A 24,564-nucleotide genomic window follows, 5' to 3' on the forward strand; every position below is an offset into this window, starting at 1 on the left:
AACTGGGGTGTTAAGGTCATCTCTGCAAGGTAGTAGAATTTGGTGGGCTGTGAAACCACTGAGAAAAGGAGAATGCATCTCTTTTTAAGAAACTCGGTCCTAATCCTATTCAAGTCACTACTGGCTCCACATTAATTCCAAGACTACCCAACTGGCCTAATGAGGTACGGGCATACCTCAAACTTGAAGGAATGCCAATGCCAGGAGGATGTAAGAGCTGAGTTTGGCAGAACATCTTTCTGCTGGACAATGCAGTAGGAGTCAGACACCACTTGCCTCCAAAACACGGTAACAGCCTCTGATGTGAGGAGTGTGAGGAGAGAGTTAGGTCATTTCACCGCTGCTTTTTAGTTCGTGGATGTCTCAGGAGTTCTCACGCTTGAGAGCAGATCAGCAGTGGCAGCCGCTGCTGGAATCTCATCGTGGGTGGTTGGTGTCTCCCGCGAAGCCCACAGTGGGAGCCCAGTAACACCATACTGCACTGGGGCTCTTCCTCAAGGAAAAAGCATGGTTTGGAAGGCCAAGTAGGGCTTCAAGTTGGGCCAGAAGTTGGAACCCAAAGTTCCCTCCAAAGCCACGAGATACACTCATTGAATTCGCACGCCTTGTGAGTTCTGACAGCCGTCACATGACAACTACCACAACACCTGAGGGCACCGGCCGTCGAGTGCGTGGCTTGGTTTCCGTTCAGTTCGACAGGGACCCTAACTTAATCGCACCTGGAAGTTTGAGAGAGCACGTTTCCTTGCCGGCGAGTTTACCCTCAGCAACCAAACTCCATAAAGCGCTCTTCACGCCGGAAGTGCACTAATCCGCAGCACGTGGGGTTGCCAGGGCGCTCTTCACGTGACTGGGCGGGGCCTCAGGAAGCTTATAGCCAATGGTAGCGCGAGAGGGCGGTGCCTATGACGCGCCGGGACCTATCCCGGAAGTGGGGCTGAGGTGGGGGCGGGAAAGGGCGGGGAGGCCGGGGTGTGGAAAGTGTGGCGGCCCCGCCCCGTCTCTTGGAACTGCCGCGGCCGCCACAGCTGCCGCCGCCGCAGCTGTGCGGGACCGGCGCGGGTGCGCAGGCAAAAGGCTCTCTTTACCTTCTGAAAGGTGAAGACTCGGGGAAAAGGTGGTGGGGCTGCGACCGGAGCGAGGAAGGGCTGGGGTAGGCAGCCAGAGCCGAGCCCCGACCAAGAAGAGGAGGAAGGATGGATGGGGGACCGAGGCGAGCGCGGGACCCGCCAGGGCTCAGGCCCGTGAGGCGCCGGGCCGGGGATGTCGGCAGGACAGAGGGTGTCTGAGAGGTCGAAGTGACGCCGCTGCAGGCTGGAGGGAGAAGTGTGCGCCCACTGCCCGAGGGCCAGGTGCTGAGGCCAGGTCCTGTTATCCCCATCCTTCGCAGGGATGTGCGGCCTGGGCTGGGTCCCCCGCACTGAGGATCCGGGCGGCGGCGGAGGGCCGGGCGGCGTGGTACGGGAAGGTCGTCCGGCGGTGGGACGGTGGGGGCCGGGATTTGCTGCCCCCCGAGCGGGTGAGCGCCCTCGGCGGGTATTCCCCAACCCCAGCGAGCTCTGCTGCGACTTCTCTCCCACCTCCCCACCAAAGGATGGAAAAGTTTGCAAGGCCGGAGTTAAAAAGTGCCTACTATTCCGGGTGGGTGTTCTATAAATGCAGAAATAATAGATCCATGATGCTTGGCTCGTAACTTGTCCGAAATGAGGCGTTTCCCTGCTTGCATGCTAGTTGTTAAAAACCAAACAAACTTTTTGCATAGTACCCTCAGAGGAATCTCCCCAGCCCACCATGGCGGATGAAATTGATTTCACTACTGGAGATGCTGGGGCTTCCAGCACTTACCCTATGCAGTGTTCCGCCCTGCGCAAAAACGGCTTCGTGGTGCTCAAAGGACGACCATGCAAGATAGTGGAGATGTCAACTTCCAAAACTGGAAAGCACGGTCATGCCAAGGTAAATCCCCTTTCTGGTCTGCCTTGGCGTTGGGGTTTTGATCACTTGTATTCCATTACAGAACATGAGGTTTCTGAACTTAGAAGTGTATAAGAACAGATATTTTTTTTCTTCCCACAGTTACTGGGTGATCAGCTATTTGAATACTGAAAGGTAGCATTTCCTTCTTGGGCCCTAATAATGTTTCATTAACTGGGAATTGAAACTTTCCTGAATCCTAGTGACTTAGGCAATCTGTTTTACAAATGAGAAAACCTGTTCTAACATCATTCTAAGGAATTTTTCTTAAGCACTTTTATGATTGAGTTACTAGACTGTATGATATTGGGTCTTGATATGTCATGATACTGTTTAGTTGTTCACTGCTTCTCAGTTGTATGATCACTGCTTTTTTTTTTTTTTAAGAAAGTAAAATTAGATGACCTTGGAAGGAGAAAGAATCTGTCATAATCAGCATTGGTATTATGCTTCTGTGTATGTAATGAGTGATATCTTGGCAAAGATTAAACAGATTTCCTGTTCTCCCTTCTGTTAGGTTCACCTTGTTGGAATTGATATTTTCACGGGCAAAAAGTATGAAGATATTTGCCCTTCTACTCACAACATGGATGTTCCAAATATTAAGAGAAGTGATTATCAAGTAAGTATTAATTTCCTTTAAAATACTGCTTGTTTCCTAAAGGTGCAAATACTTTCTACTGTCAGTTGTAATTTAATAAAACCCACAAGTAGTTTTGTAGGTTTTTCTAACCCATTATTAGGTACTGCTTATCTTAGAAATGGGAGAAATATCGTGCTATTTAACGCTTGTACTTTATCTAGGATGACTGCTAGTTTGCCCTTTAACATTCTTGCATTTAAAAAATTTGAACACTTCCTGTTTTTCAGATCACATGACTCCATATTGTGAGTCCAATGTTTAGTAAAATTACTGTTCTCTTTGCTGTAAATTATTTTAAGTTTAAATAATTCCCTTCTGGGTATTTTTTTTTTTTTAACCTTACCAGACCTAAGATTCTCAAGAAATTTCTGGAATTCATGTTCCAACAACCAAGTTTGTATGTATCAATGAGTGTCAGAATTTGGTGTCCTTAAATAGGGAAATAAGTTGAAAGCCATGAATGCAAAGGATAAAGTGTATGGTCACTGAATAAGGTGAAGGAAATTTAAAAAAAAGCTTCCTAGTTGTTTTATTTATGTTCAGTGACCATGCTGTGAAATTATAGGTATAAACTGCAACTTTTAGTTCCAGTTATACATTTGGATAAGTCATAAACATGATAGCATTTTCTTGTTTGGAGTATTGATAGTAACTAAACCACTGACCTCATAGGATGTGGGAACTCAGATTAATCATAACTAAAGTCTTTCTTGAAAGTCTTTAATTTCTTTATCAAGCATGCTATATATAGAACTCTTTTCTTTTCATTTTACTTAGTGAAAAATACAAATGTGATGCTCAATTTGTTTTACCCAATTTAAACTGATTTCTTTCCATACCTTATATTGTGTTTATAATTTTTAAAGAATATTACCATTAACTGCAATATACGATGATTTCCTTTTAGTTTTTGTCCACATGTAAACATATTTTTACACAATTTTAATCTAGTAAGCAGTTTTACATTTTCATTTTCCCTCTTAATAAATGTTTTCTATTGTTGTTTAAAAGTCTGTAGAAATTTGAATTGTCTTAGTAGAATAATAGAAAGTTTTTTTTAAGTCAGGCAGATGTGAGTTTCGATCTAGTCCTGCCACTTTCAAGCTAGGTGATCTTGGACAAATTATGCAACCTTTCTAAGCCTCCGTCTTCGTATCTACAAAGAAGGGATAATATGAAGATTAAATGAGAAAATGTACCCCTAATTACCTCTTAATTAGATATATGCTCCAAAGTAGTTTTTCCTGTATAAAAACGTCACTTAATCACTTATTCTTGGAGTACTTAATTTAGACATTGCATACAGTGCTGCTGCTGCTACTGAGTCGCTTCAGTCATATCTGACTCTGGGTGCTTGGTAAACATTTGTTAAATGCATACATGGTCATTCAATGAGGTAAGGATGGTACAGCCAACTAAAGCTAAGCATAGAATTTTCTTTTGCCAAAAATGAATTTCTGTTTTCATCGTTAACATGTGAATGCTTTGAATATGCAATATCCATTAACATTCATTCAGTATATAATGCTTTTGCCTTTGAGTGTTTCAGAAAAATAGTATCAGTAGTTCAGATGACTACCACTGTGATCAAATTAGCCAATCATTGATTAGAACTCAGGATTAACATAAAGGAAAATTTTGGTTTGAGTTGTATTTTGGCAGGACCAGAACTAGAATGAGGGAAATGAGATTAGTAAACCACTTGCCTCAAGCACAAATTTTGCATAAAGACAAGACCAGTAACAATGCCAAGCCACATAGGGGCCTAAGTCAGAAGGGAAAAATCAGAAATTCTGATCTTGTCTGAAAATTTGTTCATTATAGAATTTTTGCATTTTAATTTTTTAAAATACTACCTTAACCTGATCACTGAGGGTTTTGTGTGTTTGTGTGCACATGCACACCACCTTAAATTTTGCACCCAAAACAAGTGCCTCACATGGTTCACTGTAGTCCCAGCCTTTGGTATATAGTCTGTGTTGCAGAGCTGGTAAGAAAATGGCTCAGGCCTAACAGTGTTAGGATTAGATCCTTTCTTTGCCATCTACTAATTACATGGCGTTTGTTGACGAGTTATTTAATCTCTCATCTGCCTTTTTGTAAAATAAGGATAATAATAAACTCCTCATGGAATCACTGTAAGGATTAATTAGTTAATTCTTAGAACAGTGCCTTGCAGAGTGAGCACTCAGTGATCACACCCCTTCTTTATCAAGTCAGCATAGAATACTTATTTCTGTTAATTTAAAAAATTAGTTCGATGAACCTTTCCAGTTATATTCATTGTGCTATGGTGGTCTTCACTATCCAAGTGGCTTGATTCAGTTTCTACTTATTCTTTGGCTACTTGTAGTCGTTTGTGTTTGCTGAATTCAGTATTTCAAGTGCCAGTTTGGCAGTCAGCTGAAGTGAAATATATACATAAGTGTATGTGTATTCATTATAATAATTAAAAGGTAAATCTTTGTTTAAGAAAAGAAAAGTATTTATATTTTTATGTATTTTAAAATAAATTCAAAATGAAAGAAAAATTGTCCCCTGAATTCCATTCCAAGATGTAGCTGGAATTGCTCATTTCTATCCTTTCTCTCAAAACTAGTTATGGTTGTGTGGGGCTCACTGATAGTGTAAAATATAAATACACTTAAACACTTTTGGGATTCCCCAGACTCTTTAGAAACGCTTGTTTAAACTCTGCTACTCCCTTGAATCATATTGCTTTAGAAAGTTCTGTGTTCCTGTGCACCACACCACAAGTTAAATACATTTTTGTCATTCACTAAAGTTTTATCTGTCATTTAAAGATCATTTTTCAGAAGGAAAGCTAATCACTACAGGACATGTTAAAGTATAGATTGTGTATCTTTGGATTATTGGTGAATTTCCAAAACGATGAATATTAAATCCTAGTATACTCTTCAAATAAGTGTATGCCTTTTGTATAAGGAGTTGAATTTTGTTGTTGCAACTTAAAATAGAACAACAAAGAAAACAATGATGCAGTGAGTTCTCTGTGTTTGAAGTCTTTTTATACTTTTTAACCTGTTTGTGGAATCTTTGTGTTCCCTGGTAGAAGCAGTGTTTCTTTGGAATAAAAACCCTATAAATCAGCAGATCCCAGTATTTCAGGGAGAAGAAACATATTTTACTACAGAGTCAGTGAGAGTAATAGTGAGAAGAGCCTTCTACCTTTGGTTCCTAGGCCTGTGTATTTTACCTTGGGAGAAATAGTACCATATATTGGAATATATTGTAACTTGTAAAACAGCACCCAGGCCTGCATTGTCCAGCAGGTGGCAAAGATGAGTAGGCCAATGCAAACTCAGAATGATGGGAGTACATGGAGCAGTGAATCCTCTGAGCGTTGTCCTGCTGTCTATTTCGCCTGTCAAATGAATTTTTTAACCAGAAATGATACTGTGTGAGGTACTGAAGGAATGTGACAGTTTATAAATCCACAGATGAGATTTCAGCAGAAGCACTGCAGGCAGCAAAGGCAAATTTATATGTAAAGTAAGAATATATTGCAGTGAGCACAAACTGCTGCCTCTTCCATGACGGAGGGAATATACTATCACCAGGCAGCTGGCTCTTTGCCCGAGGTTCAGTTCAGTCGCCCAGTCGTGTTAGACTCTTTGCGACCCCATGAACTGCAGCATGCCAGGCCTCCCTGTCCATCACCCGGAGTCCACCCAAACCCATGTCCATTGAGTCGGTGATGCCATCCAACCATCTTACCCTCTGCCGTCCCCTTCTCCTCCTGCCCTCAATCTTTCCCAGCATCAGAGTCTTCTCAAATGAGTCAGCTCTTTGCATCAGGTGGCCAAAGTACTGGAGTTTCAGCTTCAACATCAGTCCCTCCAATGAACACCCAGGACTGATTCCTTTTAGGATGGACTGGTTGGATCTCCTTGCAGTCCAAGGGACTCTCAAGAGTCTTCTCCAACACCACAGTTCAAAAGCATCAATTCCTTGGCACTCAGCTTTCTTTATACTCCAACTCTCACATCCATACATGACCACTGGAAAAACCATAGCCTTGACTAGATGGACCTTTGTTAACAAAGTAAGTCTTTGCTTTTTAATATGCTGTCTAGGTTGGTCATAACTTTTCTTCCAAGGAGTAAGCGTCTTTTAATTTCACGGCTGCAGTCACCATCTGCAGTGATTTTGGAGCCCCCCAAAATAAAGTCTGACACTGTTTCCCCATCTATTTGCCATGAACTGATGGGACTAGATGCCATGATCTTCATTTTCTGAATGTTTAGCTTTAAGCCAACTTTTTCACTCTCTTCTTTCACTTTCATCAAGAGGCTATTTAGCTCTTGTTCACTTTATGCCATAGGGTGGTGTCATCTGCATATCTGAGGTTATTGATATTTTTCCCGGCAATCTTGATTCCAGCTTGTGCTTCATCCAGCCCAGAGTTTCTCATGGGGTACTCTGCATATAAGTTAAATAAGCAGGGTGACAATATACAGCCTTGATGGACTCCTTTTCCTATTTGGAACCAGTCTGTTGTTCCATGTCCAGTTCTAACTGTGGCTTCCTGACCTGCATACAGGTTTCTCAAGAGGCAGGTCAGGTAGTCTGGTATTCCCATCTCTTTCAGAATTTTCAAGTTTATTGTGATCCACACAGTCAAAGGCTTTGGCATAGTCAATAAAGCAGAAATAGATCTTGCTTTTTCCATGATCCAGCGGATGTTGGCAATTTGATCTCTGCTTCCTCTGCCTTTTCTAAAACCAGCTTGAACATCTGGAAGTTCACAGTTCACATATTGCTGAAGCCTGGCTTGGAGAATTTTGAGCATTACTTTACTAGCGTGTGAGATGAGTGCAATTGTGCAGTAGTTTGAGCATTCTTTGGCATTGCCTTTCTTTGGGATTGGAATGAAAACTGACCTTTTCCAGTCCTGTGGCCACTGTTCAGTTTTCCAAATTTGCTGGCATATTGAGTGCAGCACTTTCACAGCATCATCTTTCAGGATTTGAAATAGCTCCACTGGAATTCCATCACCTCCACTAGCTTTGTTCATAGTGATGTTTCCTAAGGCCCACTTGACTTCACATTCCAGGATGTCTGGCTCTAGGTGGGTGATCACACCATTATGATTATCTGGGTCGTGAAGATCTTTTCTGTACAGTTCTTCTGTGTATTCTTGCCACCTCTTCTTAATATCTTCTGCTTCTGTTAGGTCCATACCATTTCTGTCCTTTATTGAGCCCATCTTTGCATGAAATGTTCCCTTGGTATCTAATTTTCTTGAAGAGATCTCTAGTCTTTCCCATTCTATTGTTTTCCTCTTTCTTTGCATTGATTGCTGAGGAAGGCTTTCTTATCTCTTCTTGCTATTCTTTCGAACTCTGCATTCAAATGGGTATATCTTTCCTTTTCTCCTTTACTTTTTGCTTCCCTTCTTTTTACAGCTATTTGTAAGGCCTCCTCAGACAGCCATTTTGCTTTTTTGCATTTACTTTTCTTGGGATGGTCTTGATTCCTGATTCCTGTAGTGTCACGAACCTCCATCCATAGTTCATCAGCCACTCTATCAGATCTAGTCGCTTAAATCTATTTGTCACTTCCACTGTATAGTCATAAAGGATTTGATTCAGGTCATACCTGAATGGTCTAGTGGTTTTCTCCACTTTCTTCAATTTCACTCTGAATTTGGCAATAAGGAGTTCATGATCTGAGCCACAGTCAGTACCCAGTCTTGTTTTCGCTGACTGTATAGAGCTTCTACATCTTTGGCTGTAAAGAATATAATCAGTCTGATTTCGGTATTGACCATCTGGTGATGTCCATGTGTAGAGTCTTCTCTTGTGTTGTTGGAAGAGGGTATTTTCTATGACCAGTGCATTTTCTTTGCAAAACTCTATTAGCCTTTGCCCTGCTTCATTCCACATTCCAAGGCCAAATTTGCCTGTTACTCCAGGTGTTTCTTGACTTCCTACTTTTGCATTCCAGTCCCCTATAATGAAAAGGACATCTTTTTTGGGTGTTAGTTCTAGAAGGTCTTGTAGGTCTTCATAGAACCGTACAGCTTCTTCAGCATTACTGGTCAGGGCATAGACTTGGATTACCGTGATATTGACTGGTTTGCCTTGGAAACGAACAGAGATCATTCTGTCGTTTTTGAGGTTGCATCCAAGTACTGCATTTCAGACTCTTTTGTTGACCATGATGGCTACTCCATTTCTTCTGAGGGATTCCTGCCCGCAGTAGTAGATATAATGGTCATCTGAGTTAAACTCACCCATTCCAGTCCATTTTAGTTTGCTGATTCCTAGAATGTTGACGTTCTCTCTTGCCATCTCTTGTTTGACCACTTCCAATTTGCTTTGATTCATGGACCTAACATTCCAGGTTCCTATGAAATATTGCTCTTTACAGCATTGGACCTTGCTTCTATCACCAGTCACATCCGCAATTGGGTTTTTTTTTTGCTTTGGCTCCATTCCTTCATTCTTTCTCGAGTTATTTCTCCACTAGCATATTGGGCACCTACCAACCTGGGGAGTTCCTCTTTCAGTATCCTATCTTTTTGCCTTTTAAATACTGTTCATGGGGTTCTCAAGGCAAGAATACTGAAGTGGTTTGCCATCCCTTCTCCAGTGGACCACATTCTGTCAGACCTCTCCACCATGACCTGTCTTGGGTGGCCCCATAGGACATGGCTTAGTTTCATTGAGTTAGACAAGGCTGTGGTCCGTGTGATCAGATTGGCTAGTTGTCTGTGATTGTGGTTTCAGTGTGTCTCCCTCTGATACCCTCTCTCAGTGCCTACCATCTCACTTGGGTTTCTCTTACCTTGGACGTGGGGTATCTCTTCATGCTGCTCCAGCAAAGCGCAGCTGCTGCTCCTTACCTTGGACGTGGGGCAGCTCCTCTCGGCCACTGCCCCTGACCTTGGGCTCCTGACCTTTGCCGTAGGAAATAGTGCCATATCAGTGACTCTGCATTGGTCTGTGCTCTGAGGTACCAGCAGCAGCTGTAGTCAGTAGTGGCTGTAGGTCACATCAGCCTTGGTGAGAAAAAACCTGTGTCAATTAGCTTATGCCACAATGGCCAGTCATTGATAAGCCAATTGAGCAAGGACTGAGAAGACTACAGTAAGAAACTAAGTGACATTCGCCAATAGAATCATCTTGTCACGTAACTATCTGCCTCCTCAGTAGCATGTCCTCTTGGTAATAAGCATTTATACAGACACATTCTCTATTCAGAGAGGCCCCTCCAGGTACCACTCTCTCAAACCGTATTGTCAGCAGTTTTCCCATCTTGTTCTTTCAGTGTGGTTAAACTTCCATACAGACTCTGAGCCATTGCCCATCATCTGTGTAAATCTAAACCTTCAGTTCTTTATCTTCTGAGTCCAGTGTATGAAGTTCTCATCCTCACTGTCTCTTTGAGTAGTTTCATCAGACCATGCAAAACCATCTAGAAACCACTCTGCATTTTTTAATTTTTCAGTCAGCTGCTCATAGGGAACTCCCCCAACAAAGCCACTGGTATGAGTTGAGGGGGAAGTGGTGGATGTTGCAGAAGGTACTTTCTGAGTCTCATACAGCTTGCCTGTGCCTTCAGGACCTGCTCAGGTTGGTCTCCTATATGCAGCTTCCACTTGATGAAGTGGTGCTGTGCATACCCAGTTTTATGGCTTGATGGGTCAGATAGCACTCTAGTTGATAACAGTGTTATTTACTTGTGTTGTTTGATAACAGTGGTCAAGCATTCAGTTCCTTCTTGCTCAATCTCCTCCCTAGGCCCCCGCTCCTCCCCCTGCTGCCAGGGACTAGCAGCTCTGAAGAAGTAGCTTGAGAGTGCTGGAGGAAGAGGAAAAGGAAGAAGGAGAAAAAAAGGAGGTCTTACCGAAAAGTCTGACTGTTTTGAAATATATCGAGAAATAAAATTAAGTTCAGAAGTTAGGGCTAAGAAGGCACCTGTAGTGATGCTATTCCTTCTCCAGCTTTCTGTTGTTGTATACCAATAATACAAATACAGGCAAAAAGTTGCCTCATAATTTTCCTTTTTCATATTCTTATCTGACCACTAATGGACAGAATCCTCAGTCACTGGCTTTCCCCACATACTTGCTTTCAGTTCATGCTTTGTTTCCTCAGCTCCCTGTGCCTCCAACTATTTAGTGGTTACAGTGCTCTTTCTAGAATTCTGATATACCATAGCATTTTCTTTTTTGCTTCTTATAGTAGACATTTTCAAAATATGATGAACCTCATATACCCATCATCCACCTTAAAAAATTATCAATACATAGCAAATCTTACTTCATTTATACCCCACCATCTACTTTTATATCCTGTATCCTCTATCTCTTGATTATGTTGAAGCTAATTCCAGATATTATGTTATTTATCATTTCATCTGCAAATATTTTGATACACATTTTTAAAAGGTAAGGGCTGTAAAGAGCAAGATCAAAGCAAACTATGGCACCTCCAAAATTAGTAATTCCTTAATGTATTCAAATATCCAATCAATATCTACATTTTCTTAATTGTATTTGTGTTTTGCTTTTTCAGATGTGATAGTTAATTGTTTTTATTTTGTAGTTTTTCTAAATCAGGACCTAAATAAAGTCCACACGTTGAAATTGGTTGAGGTATCTCTTAAATCTGCTTTGTAGGTTCTCTTCTCTCATACATGCATTTGAGTCTCTCTTTCCTCCCTTCCTTATTTATCGCTCTCTCTGTGTCCCCTCTCAATTGTTTGATGAAGAACGTTGCTCTGTAGACTTTCCCACAGGAAAATGCTAATTGCATTTTCCTCGTTCTTTAACATGTTCCTTTGTCCCATATATTTCTGAAAATGGATAATTAAATGTACAGATCTAGTTTAGATTTTTTTTTCATCTTTTTTCTTTAACAAGAACTACCCCAAAGGTGATGTTCTGTGTAGTCATCAAGTAAATGAATCTTATAGTTTGCTCTTTTGTGATGTTATTAGATACGTAATAACTGCCTCAATCCATTAACTTACTAGGGAAGACAAAGTAATAATAATCAGTTCTTCTTTAAAAAAAAAAAAAAGCTAGAACACTTCTATAAACAGAAACTTTCCTTTAGCTTTTTTGATTACCCTTGGAACAGTATATAATAGGAAAGGCAGTATAAGTACTTGATTCTTGCCCTTTAATTACCACTTTTCAAAATTAGTTGGTTCTCTGGCTTTTACTGAAGATGACCAGTGAAATGTTTTTTTGCCACTTTGAACTCAAGCATTTAAACACATTTATGTTTTAGTATATTGTAATTATTATCATTATTCATTCTCAAATTGTTCTGTCTTTGGCCAGAGGGCCCTTATTTCAGTTAGCTCCTGAATCCCTTCGATATGGATCACCATGCTTTCACATCTTGTATGTTTCCTACTCTGGACCTGGAATTATCCATTTTATCCAGGAGCCCTATGGAGAGAAATGACACCATACATCGGATTCTTTTAGTAGGAAATAATAGATACCACATTTTGGTACTAGTATTTTGGGGGTATGGTATAATTTCAGATGTCATTCAGTAGCTTGGTATGCCACTGCATGATTGACTCTTCTATTACAAGTTTTCTGACCCTGCCCTCTCCTGTCTCCTTGCTTACTGTTAACAAAATGATTTCTTTTTCTACCAAAAAAAAATTGTTCATAACATTTCAGAATTACCAAATGAGTATTGTTCAGTTGCTCAGTTGAGTCCGACTCTTTTCAGCACACCAGGCTTTCCTGTCCTTCACCATCTCCCAGAGCTTGCCTCAAACTCATGTCCATTGAGTCGGTGATGCCATCAAACCATCTCATCCTCTGTTGTCCCCTTCTCCTCCTGCCTTCAATCTTTCCCAGCACGAGGGTCTTTTCCACCAAGTTGGCTCTTCACATCAGGTGGCCAAAGAATTAGAGCTTCAGCTTTAGCATCAGTCCCTCGAGTGAATATTTAGGATTGATTTCTTTTAGGATTGATTGGTTTGATCTCCTTGCAGTCCAGGGGACTCTCAATAGTCTTTCTCCAACATCACAGTTCAAAAGGATCAATTCTTTGGCAGTCAACCTTCTTTATGGTCCAACTCTCACATCCATACATGACTATTGGAAAAATCATAGCTTTGACTATATGGACCTTTGTAGGCAAAGTAACATCTCTGCTTTTCAATACGTTGTCTAGGTTTGTCATAGCTTTTCTTCCAAGGAGCAACCGTCTTCTCATTTCATTGCTGCAGTCACTATCCACAGTGATTTTGGAGCCCAAGAAAGTAGAGTCTGTCACTGTTTCCATTGTTTCCCCATCTGTTGGCCATGAAGTGATGGGACCAGATGCCATGATCTTTGACTTTTGAATGTTGAGTTTTAAGTCAGCTTTTTCACTTTCCTCTTTCACCTTCATCAAGAGGCTCTTTAGTTCCTCTTCACTTTCTACCATAAGGGTGGTGTCATCTGCATATCTGAGGTTATTGATATTTCTCCCAACAATCTTGATTCCAGCTTGTGCTTCATCCATCCTGGCATTTTGCATGATGTACTCCGCATATAAGTTAAATAAGCAGGGTGAAAAAAAAAATAAGCAGGGTGACAATATATAGCTTTAATGTACTCCTTTCCCAATTTTGAAACAGTCCATTGTTCCATGTAAGGTTCTAACTGTTACTTCTTGACCTGCATACGGATTTCTCAGGAGGCAGGTAAGATGGTCTGGTATTCCCATCTCTGGAAGAATTTTCTACAGTTTGTTGTGATCCACACAGTCAAAGGCTTTAGTGTAGCCAGTGAGTAGATTTGCTTAAGGTGAAGGATCAGAAGGAAATATTTAGAATTATAACTGTCTCCTTACTACCATCTCCTTCTGACTCTATAGAATCAGAGAGGGCTTTGAGGAAAGATTGAAAAAGTTGCACAGAAAAAAGCTTGAAACACAAAAAAGTGGGAGAATGGCACTGAAACATGTATACTATCATGTAAGAAACGAATCGCCAGTCTGTGTTCGATACAGGATACAGAATGCTTGGGGCTGGTGCACGGGGATGATCCAGACAGATGATATGGGGTGGGAGGTGGGGGGGGGGTTGGGTTTCAGGATTGGGAACTCATGTACACCCAAGGTGGATTCATGTCAATGTATGGCAAAACCAATACAGTATTGTAAAGCAAAATAAAGTAAAAATTAAAAAAAAAAAAGAAATACAAAAATGACACTGTTAGCTTTTTTTTTTTACAAGATTGAAAATTATAAAAGGGGAAATGGTACCTTGAAAGTGGAAAAATGTGGTAGATAATACTGTAGCCAGGTGATCAAAGTTAATATCACCAATAATAGGAAATAGACATTATTTACCTCTTGATGTGATACCTTGAGGACATATTGTTTATGCAGTAATCTTTCCAAAAATGCACTATCTTATTCATTAAGAAACTGACAAACTCAAACTAAGAAACATTCTATAATCAATGAATCTGTGCTTGTCAAAAACATAAGTGTCATGAAAGACAAAGGATCAGGAGCTGTTCCAAATTAAGAGACTGAACTGGTATGATAGCCAAAAAAATACCAGGCACAATCCTGGAGCTGGGAGGGAAAAAAAGACAATACTGCAGCTTTGAATAATATGTTATGGAATGAGGTTCGTGACATTGTGCAGGAGACAGGGATCAAGACCATCCGCATGGAAAAGAAATGGAGGCCTTAACAAATAGCTGTGGAAAGAAGAGAAGCGAAAAGCAAAGGAGAAAAGGAAAGATACAGGTATCTAAATGCAGAGTTCCAAAGAATAGCAAGAAGAGATAAGAAAGCCTTCTTCAGCGATCATGCAAAGAAATAGAGGAAAACAACAGATTGGAAAAGACTAGAGATCTCTTCAAGAAAATTAGAGATACCAAGGGAACATTTCATGCAAAGATGGGCTCGATAAAGGACAGAAATGGCATGGACCTAACAGAAGCAGAAGATATTAAGAAGAGGTGGCAAGAATACATAGAAGAACTGTACAAAAAAGATCTTCATGACCCAGATAGTCATGATGATGTGATCACTAATCTAGAACCAGACATCTTGGAATGTGAAGTCAGCTGGGCCTTAGAAAGCATCACTACAAACAAAGCTAGTGGACGTGATGGAATTCCAATTGAGCTGTTTCAAATCCTGAAAGATGATGCTGTGAAAGTGCTGCACTCAGTATGCCAGCAAATTTGGAAAACTCAGCAGTGGCCACAGGACTGGAAAAGGTCAGTTTTCATTCCAATCCCAAAGAAAGGCAATGCCAAAGAATGCTCACACTACCGCACAATTGCACTCATCTCACACACTAGTAAAGTAATGCTCAAAATTCTCCGAGCCAGGCTTCAGCATTAGGTGAACCGTGAACTTCCAGATGTTCAAGCTGGTTTTAGAAAAGGCAGAGGAAGCAGAGATCAAATTGCCAACATCCGCTGCATCATGGAAAAAGCAAGAGAGTTCCAGAAAAACATCTATTTCTGCTTTATTGACTATGCTAAAGCCTTTGACTGTGTAGATCACAATAAACTGTGGAAAATTCTTCAAGAGATGGGAATACCAGACCACCTGACCTGCCTCTTGAGAAACCTGTATGCAGGTCAGGAAGCAACAGTTAGAACTGGACATGGAACAACAGACTGGTTCCATAGGAAAAGGAATGCGTTAAGGCTGTATATTGTCACCCTGCTTATTTAACTTCTGTGCAGAGTACCTCATGAGAAACGCTGGACTGGAAGATGCACAAGCTGGAATCAAGATTGCCAGGAGAAATATCAATAACCTTAGATATGCAGATGACACCACTATTATGGCAGAACGTGAAGAGAAACTAAAAAGCCTCTTGATGAAAGTGAAAGAAGAGAGCAAAAGAGTTGGCCTAAAGCTCAACATTCATAAAACGAAGATCATGGCATCCGGTCCCATCACTTCATGGGAAATAGATGGGGAAACAGTGGAAACAGTGGCAGACTTTATTTTTTTGGGCTCCAGAATCACTGCAGATGGTGACTGCAGCCATGAAATCAAAAGACGCTTACTCCTTGGAAGAAAAGTTATGACCAACCTAGACAGCATATTCAAAAGCAGAGACATTACTTTGCCGACTAAAGTCCGTCTAGTCAAGGCTATGGTTTTTCCGGTGGTCATGTATGGATGTGAGAGTTGGACTGTGAAGAAGGCTGAGCACCGAAGAATTGATGCTTTTGAACTGTGGTGTTGGAGAAGACTCTTGAGAGTCCCTTGGACTGCAAGGAGATCCAACCAGTCCACTCTGAAGGAGATCAACCCTGGGATTTCTTTGGAAGGAAAGATGCTAAAGCTGAAACTCCAGTACTTTGGCCACCTCATGAGAAGAGTTGACTCATTGGAAAAAACTCTGATGCTGGGACGGATTGGGGGCAGGAGGAGAAGGGGATGACCCAGGATGAGATGGCTGGATGGCATCACTGACTCAATGGACGTGAGTCTGAGTGAACTCCGGGAGATGGTGATGAACGGGGAGGCCTGGCGTGCTGCGTGCGATTCATGGGGTCACAAAGAGCGACTGAGCGACTGAACTGAACTGAACTGAATATTGAATTTCCTGATTTTGAAAAATAAACTGATTATATAAGAGTATGTCCTTTTTCTTGAGAGGAACACAGTATTATTGCTGAAGAGTCATGATGTTTGAAACTTACTCTCAAATAGTTCAGTAAAAATATAAGAATGTGTATGGAAGCATTTTATATATTCCATATATACTAGAGATTAAAAAAAAGCACGTGGTTAAATGTTAACAAAGAGTAAATTTAAGTAAAAGACAAAGGATTTCATTGCATTACTTTTATGACTTTTCTTTAAGAAGATCAAATAATTCATTTTTATTAATTTATTTTTCTATAGCTTAGTTTTATTTTTGAAAATTTTAATTTTATTATAGCAATTTATTTTAATGTTTATAAACAAATACTTTAGAAGACGTTTTATAATGTCTGTACATTTTTGTGTTTGAAATGCTTTATAGTTCATCCCATGGCTTATGAATGCTATGTTATTAATTGCTCATAAAAAATAAAATACCATATAAATTTCAAAATACCAATATTACTATTTGCTTATGTGGTTCAGTCACTAATGGACTGGGAACCTTTTAACTCTTGAAATTGACAAGTTCTACCTCAGGGAGTTGCTGAAGGAGCTAAAATAAAAACAGTGAGCCTGTGGTTGTCTGAAAGTTACACTTCTGTCTCAGCCTCCTTGCTCCCTGCCCCCCTGGTGCCCTCCGTTTTCTGCCAGCTACCTCACAAATGTCTGAGTGACCAAAAGATTAAAGTGTTTGTGGTGGCTTTTTGTTTTTGAGATTACAGACATGTGTAAAAACTGAAATCTGTGGAAAGCCACTGCCCAAGTCGGTGGCACCATAAAGGAGCGCTGTGACATTCTATCTCTGGGGTATCCCTGTGTATGTCATAGTGGCTGAAGGGGACCAGGGACCATGTCTCTGATTCCTTTTGTGTATCTCAGTGTTAGCATCCGGCGTACTGGCTGGTTGCCTTTCATAAAACCTCTTGGAATTCTAGGCACACTGATGGTGTACCTGCTTTTAGAATAAATGAATGTGGCCTGCCAGTTTCCTCATACCTGTAATGAAAAAAACTCAATGATAACAAAACTATGTCTTTTTGCAGGTTAGGTTGATGACTGGGTTTGTTGCATTAATTTCATCAACAAGCTAATTTTTTCCTCTTTAAAAAAATCTAGTGTTGTTAGCAGTGAGCTGGAGACTAAAAATTTTCCACTTCAGTTTTTTTATAATCAAATTATAAAACATATTGTTTACAGTCATGAAAAAACTGGAAATAACTTTTATGCCCATTAATACAAAAATGGTTAAATCAGTAACTGTATCCATGCAGCTCTGAAGTGATTAAAGAGATTAAGGTAAGTCCATATTTTCCAAAATTGAAAGATTTCTAAGACATATTTAATGTATTACTGTGTACTTATACAAATAAATGTAAATGGCAATTCATGTTAAAATTACAAAGGAGTAAATATAATCTAATCAGTGCAAATGATATAATTTCTTTCAATAGCTGATATGCATTCAGGATGGTTACCTTTCCCTGCTAACAGAAACTGGTGAAGTCCGTGAGGATCTTAAGCTGCCAGAGGGTGAACTAGGCAAAGAAATAGAAGGAAAATATAATGCAGGTGAAGATGTACAGGTAAAGACCTATGGGGAGATTTTTTTTAAGCTATTTTATAAAAGCTTTGACCTAAATTAGTTAGCATAAAATACTATAAGAAATACGGCTGTTAAATACTGCTGAAATGTTGAAAAGGAACTCTAGAACTAGGCAGTTTCCCCAGGATACCTTTTACCATGCCTATTTTGAAAGAAAGTATCAAAGTTCAGTTTTCACTACATAGACACTGTCAACCCCAAATTTGTTTTGAAGGTCAGTCTGAACTATTCTGAAGGATGAGAAAGGATGTTACGGGAATTCTAAAGAGTGAAGGTGATTTATTTTATCTTTGTTATAACTTTCAGAAGTATAACATCTAAGTATTGCTGCATTTATAGTTCTTATTCTCCTGTTCCCTGGAAATTGTTTTAAAAACCACAGTTTAAGAAATTCTTCTCTAGAAAACTATATAGAAAGATGATTTGATCTTGGAATGCCTCTTTCCAAAATAAGTATGTATAAAACATCCACACATACTCACCTCATCTCCTTCCCTCACTGTATCCACAAGTCTGTTCTGTGTGTTTGGAAACGTATACATGACCACATGCAAAATAGATGAGCAGTGGGGACTTGCTGTATGATGCAGGGAGCTCAAACCCAGTGTTCTGTGACAACCTAGAGGGGTGGGAGGAGGGTCAACAGGGAGAGGACATAGGTATACCTATGGCTGATTCCTCTTGATGTAAAGCAGGAACCAACACAATATTGAAAAGCAATTATCCTCCATTTAAAAATAAATAAATTTTTAAAAGTTAAATAAGCAGGGTGAAAAATAGATCCACAATTATCCAGTGTATGATGAATTAAATATGTCTTATATAGATATTGCCTTTTGAATAACTTTTTACCTGCTTTTTTTTTTCCTTCTAGATATCTGTCATGTGTGCAATGAGTGAAGAATATGCTGTAGCCATAAAGCCCTGCAAATAAATGGGAACATCAGGCATGACCAAACTGTTTAGGTCTGGATCAACTACAGATCTAAAGTTTGGTTCTAAGTTGTCACCAAAGCTATGGCCTTCATAAGCAACCTCATTTCTTCTTCAGTTGTTTTGAAATTGTGCTGAGTTAGTTTTGTAGGCAATTAGTAATTTAAAAAAATAATCGAGATATATAACTTTTTTTTTTAATTTTGTAGGTGTCTTTACTATAACATTCCTGTGGTTTTCAGTATGTGAGTCCAAGAAACAGATGAGATAGCTTCAGCAGATGTGATTTGAGCAAATCATTCCTGAATTTTAGTTAAATGATAAATAAACCAGGGTTTTAAACAATGTAGCATCCAGTGGTATTGATGTATCACATTTAAGTTGAATTGCTCTGCATTGATTTCAAACTTAATATCATAGAATAAGTAGATTATGGATTGGAATTGTCAGAATTTCAGCCTGAGTGTGGCAAGTACAGATCCTTAAACAAAAATCATGTTATCAAAAGTGCCAGTTATCTTAGTAACCGTGTGCAGCCCACCTGTGTTCCCTCAGTCATTCTGTTTTTAGCCAAATTTCTGGCAGACTTAATATAATCTGTATTATGGGCATTTTAATACTTTGTTGTGGTTAACAGAGGCATTAAACTGTTGTGTGACTGTTAGCAAGTCATATTGTAAAGATGGCCCAAAGGACAGTGGCAGAGGGTGTTGGTAAAAGCTGTAGCTTTTTATTTGAGGCCTTTGTAATCAGCATAAAAATAGGACCTTTCTTTTTTGAAATCAGAATATTTGTTAAACAAAAACTGGAAATTCTTACTTTAAATTATCTGGAATGCTTGTTAAATTTATGTATTTTTTTCTAACATGAAAGTGAATCATAGAAGAAAAGTTACTTTATATGATTATTATTTAACTTAAGTATATGTATTTATCTGGTTGTCATGTGACTTAATTCACTTACTGGTATGAAATATAGCTAGGAAAGATTTCTATAAACTGAATTAATTTTAAAAGTATTTTAGGTGATTCTGCTACATTTCTGTTCAGTCTTTTGGATCATATATCTATTTCCAGAATTCTAGGCATTATCACAGGGTTTGTGAGGACTTTTGACTCAATAACAGCCATTATATTGCAGTGAAACTTGGAACAAAATCACCATTTCAGTAATACTTTCATTCTCTAAGACTGATTATAAGACCTCTCCCATCATACATTGACTTCTAAAAGGCCTTTGTACCCTATCACCTAGAGGAAAATCTGCATGATGGTATAATCGGTCTACTCAGTGATTGGAAATAGCATTAGGAACAGAAGATCCCAGTTTTAGTTACTTAATTTGCCCACATTTTAAATCTTGTATTGGCCTGAGCAAAACCACTTGGAGAAGAAGCAAGATGCTTTAAGGAAATGCAAGAGGAATTCTAAAGCACAAGAAATATTGATGTTATAGTTAATCATTTTTTAGTATAACATTTTAGCTTTTGCCCATCTAAAGCACAATTAGTAATTAGGCTAAATTTTTTCATTTCCGGAATTCCATTTAGGTATCTACTAGATACTGCTTTAGTTTTTTTAATACTCTGTGGTATGTATCTTACTTGTGACTGGTTGGCATCGTTACCTGCAGGAATTCCAGAAAGTTACCAATCTGTGCTTCTTGCTGGCCATTTATATGACCCCAGTTAACTACACTAGTATTCTGGTTTAGTATTAATTCTGGATTAGCATGCCCTTGTTCTTCCTAATTTATCAAACTTCACATAAATATATTTTCAATTGCAAGGTAAAATATTTCAATTGCAAAGTATATATAAATTATAATAATGCACCTATACTCATATATTGAATGGCAAAAGCTACTTATGCATAAGTACTTCAAGTACTATAATTAAGTGTAAATACTCTTCTGACATACAGGTATAGATTTTAAAGATACGGGACTGCTTATTTTCATGTAAGTCAATACTTGTTTCTCTTGAACAATATATTTCATTTAGAAAAGCTTTATAAATTGTCTTAAAATGAAGCAGGAAACATTTTTTAATAGAACAGAAATGACTTCATTCTTTTTGACATCAGAAAGATCAAAAGTTGATTCCTAGTATTTGTTGTACTCTTTTGTAGTAAATGTTAAATGTCACAGTTACCACCTGTAGAATGTAGACTGTCATGTTGATAGATTATACAGTGATATACCTTTTTGTCTGCAGGCATTTCACCAACTTAAATACAGTATTATACTAACAAGTGGAATATTTGTTTCTTTCTAGAACGACACATTTTATTTCTACTGTGAAGACTTTGTTATATCTTATTTGCTACCAAGTTGTACACCCTCTGAAACAGATCAAATTATTGCTACTTTGACTTAGTATTTGCATCATAAACATAACTAGGATGTTTCTTTCATGCTCCCCTGCAAGGGCTGTCAAGTCACTTGAAATTGTTGCTAACTGAGCGACTTCACTTTCACTTTTCGCTTTCCTGCATTGGAGAAGGAAATGGCAACCCACTCCAGTGTTCTTGCCTGGAGAATCCCAGGGACGGGAGAGCCTGGTGGGCTGCCGTCTATGGGGTCGCACAGAGTCGGACACGACTGAAGCGACTTAGCAGAAGCAGCAGCAAGCTCTTGAATCCATTTCCATTTATGGTACAAAATTCTGTATGGATGCTTTATAACTATTACCAAAACTCTCCGGCAGCCGGAGCATGAAATCTTTAATAGGAGATGCTGCAATAAAATGTTTAGGCTATAAAATTTGGGGATACAATTTTTCATTATAGCACAACATGTGTGCTTATGCACACATAGCTTTGTATGTTTGTTCTTTTTACAAAGTCCTTCCAACTCTTAAAAGTACTGTAGTCTGGTAGTGCCTCAAATGTTGGTAACTTTTTTTTTTTACAACTTTTTCAGAATTTGTTTTTGTATTTTAAAGTTTCTCAATTAGATTATTTCTAGTTGTAATTTGAATGCATTGTTCTCAGGGCTGTTTGTGCTAAGAGCTGAAGTTTCCTTATTTTAAAGCTAACTGCCTGAAAGAATATTGCAAAATTTTCCCACATTGTAATACAGTGATACATACAAATACAAATCTGTAATATCTACACACTTAAACTACATGCTAAATATTCAAAAAAAATGGGAACATTGCTAACATCTATACTGGAATCTTGCCATATTTTTTTCATTTTAGAAAAGAATTTGGTGGTCTTACCTTAGAACCTTATCCTTAATGATACACCTGAAAGCATTCCTTTGGCATGGATCCCAAAGATAGCTTTAGAGCCAAACTTTAATGTGATTCTCAAAACATGTCTAGGAACAAAAGAATTAAAATTCATAATACTTTTGGGGGTACATTAAAGTGTTTACAGATTGAATTCTGTATATGAACTAGTAACAAATTTATTATAAGAAAATATGACTCTTAAGCAGTATATGTACAAACTGTAAGCATATTTCCATAAACAGCATAATATTAATTGATCAACAGTTTTAAATTTTCTGATATCATCTAGGGATAATATTTCTTAGAAAACTATGAAAACGAGCCTTTTTTCATCCCAGCATTTGGACAAGTAATAGGTAACAAAGGCTTAAGAAAAATTTATTGTGAAAAACCTTAAAATTGAGAAAATTCAATCCATTAACTTTATTAAATTTTCTTTCTCTGAATTGGGCATATGGTATTATTTGATTTTAGCAGGGAACATTTGGATTTAGCTTACAGAACACAGATGTTCTATGGGAACATGACTTGAAGTTCTATATAATTTAATATTTTTTCATTAAATGACCATCTGAGCATCAACATAACTACCAAGTGAGGTCAAGTGCCTGAAAAGTATTGTATGTATCTATACACGTTTTCCTTACATGAAAGATGGATCTTATAGCAATGCATATCAGGCTTTCACCTGCTAAAAAAGCATTCTTGTTGCCCAGCCTTACCATCCACCACTATTCCTGACTTATTATAGGTTGCAACTTATTTTACAATTAAATGAGAAGTTCCTTTATTTATATAAAGTCCCTAAAACTATGTCTTGATATTGGTAGACTTAAGTTTATCATAGTTCAAGATTGCACTTTTTTAAAACTCTGGATATAAACTTTATTCAGTGGTGACTACACAGCTTGTCATAAGTCATGATTGTGATCTTGAGAGGAATCCTTTATGTGGTTAATCTCTATTATAAATAAGCACTCGTGCTTGTTATAAAGAATAATGCAAATTCCTAGCTCTGTACTGTTTTTGTCCTTCAAAAAGGAAATAGTTGAAATGGCATTGTCTAATCCAGTGGCACTTTATTAGTAATACATTTTATTTGTCATAAGGTATAAGAGAACTCATGCTCTTACCTGCAGAGACTCATATGTTTTAGCTAAAACTTTAAAATTGTAAGATATGTAGTATGGGTATTATTATAATTGTGTATTTTACATTTCAAAACTGAGTAAAATTCATATATTAAGCCTTTGACTATGTTAAAATAATTGTGAAATCCTTTAAAATGTAGATAGTAAACTTACCAATTATAACTTTTTGTTACAATATATTTGTCTGTTAACTTCATCAGTTATATTAAATAAAAGTTAAGTTAATAAAGTTAATAGCTTATACTATTCTTGTATATATACATTCCTAGAGACATTTTCATACCAGAAAACTAACTACTGTTAAAAACTAACTTGTATTTTGTTTGTTTTTCTATCTTTTAGGTTCTTATTGTACAGCACCCTAGCTTTACATCTGGAAATGTTAATTTCTAAATTTCAGTTCCAGATTTAGATATACTTTTTAAAAAAATATTTAAGTTTTTAATAGTTTTTAGAATATATAAAATACATGGTTCAAAATTCTGTAGATACAAGAATAAATACATCTCTTCCTCCTCTTCCTGTGCATTCTTCCAGGGATACATAATGCAAGAGAGTTCAGTGGTCCCAGCCCCTGATCAGGGTCTGAGGTGTTCCTTCCCACCAGGCTTGCTGTTTGCTTTCTGTACTGATGTGAATGGTGTGATGAGTCCCAGAAGCAAAGTCTTTTCCCAATTCTCATCATATCTAATCAACATCATCTGGACAGATTCATCCTGAGGTGGTGCAGCAGTTTCTTCCTTTTACCCACTGTACCATTCTAGAACATCTCTCTCACTTCCTGACGTGTGGACCATACCAAGACTACCAGCATAGTTGTCACCTCATATCTGTGATGAGTATTACTGTTACCCATAACCCTCGAGATCGAGCAAGCATTACTCGGCAGTGGGAGAAGCACCAGATTAAAGTCTTGTACACGTCAGCCCCACTCTTTTTTGCCACTTGCAAACACTAATAACTTGTATCCCAGAATTAGGCATGGGAGGGAAAAAAGAGTGAAAAGGCACTAACTGTATGTCACATATCAGCTTGAGTTTCTTCACGCCCCCAACCCCAACCTCATATTTAAACAAATATTCTATCCAAATAGGATATGTCCTATGGAATTGCCACTTTTAGAACTTGTACTGCCTGTCTAAAGTGTGTTCCACTGGGAACTTAAAACATAGATTCCCACAATACATTCAGCAGGATCAGTTATAATCACTGGGTGTGTATCAGCTCAAAAGGACCCTCCTACAATGTTTTATCAATCCATTGTCCAATTTGTGAGTTATTTGAATCCAGTTGAAACAATTTTTGATCCCACCCATGGGTACTACACAGCATCACAATGACTTGTGTCCTAGTGTTTAGAATGGCAACCACAATCACTATCAGCTCCCTGACAAAGATTC

The 24,564-nt window shown here is 38.6% G+C and overlaps 1 protein-coding gene across 1 annotated transcript; it reads left to right on the forward strand.

The window, feature by feature from the left end:
- On the forward strand, positions 969–23,402 carry EIF5A2 (eukaryotic translation initiation factor 5A2). The gene is made up of 5 exons (XM_018047833.1): positions 969–1,098; positions 1,763–1,956; positions 2,492–2,596; positions 17,691–17,822; positions 18,717–23,402. The coding sequence occupies exons 2-5, from the start codon at positions 1,792–1,794 to the stop codon at positions 18,774–18,776; spliced, it is 462 nt and encodes a 153-aa protein (XP_017903322.1). The 5' UTR covers positions 969–1,098; positions 1,763–1,791; the 3' UTR covers positions 18,777–23,402.

The sequence above is a fragment of the Capra hircus genome, chromosome 1 (genome assembly GCF_001704415.2).
Source record: "Capra hircus breed San Clemente chromosome 1, ASM170441v1, whole genome shotgun sequence".
Taxonomy (NCBI): Eukaryota; Metazoa; Chordata; class Mammalia; order Artiodactyla; family Bovidae; genus Capra; species Capra hircus.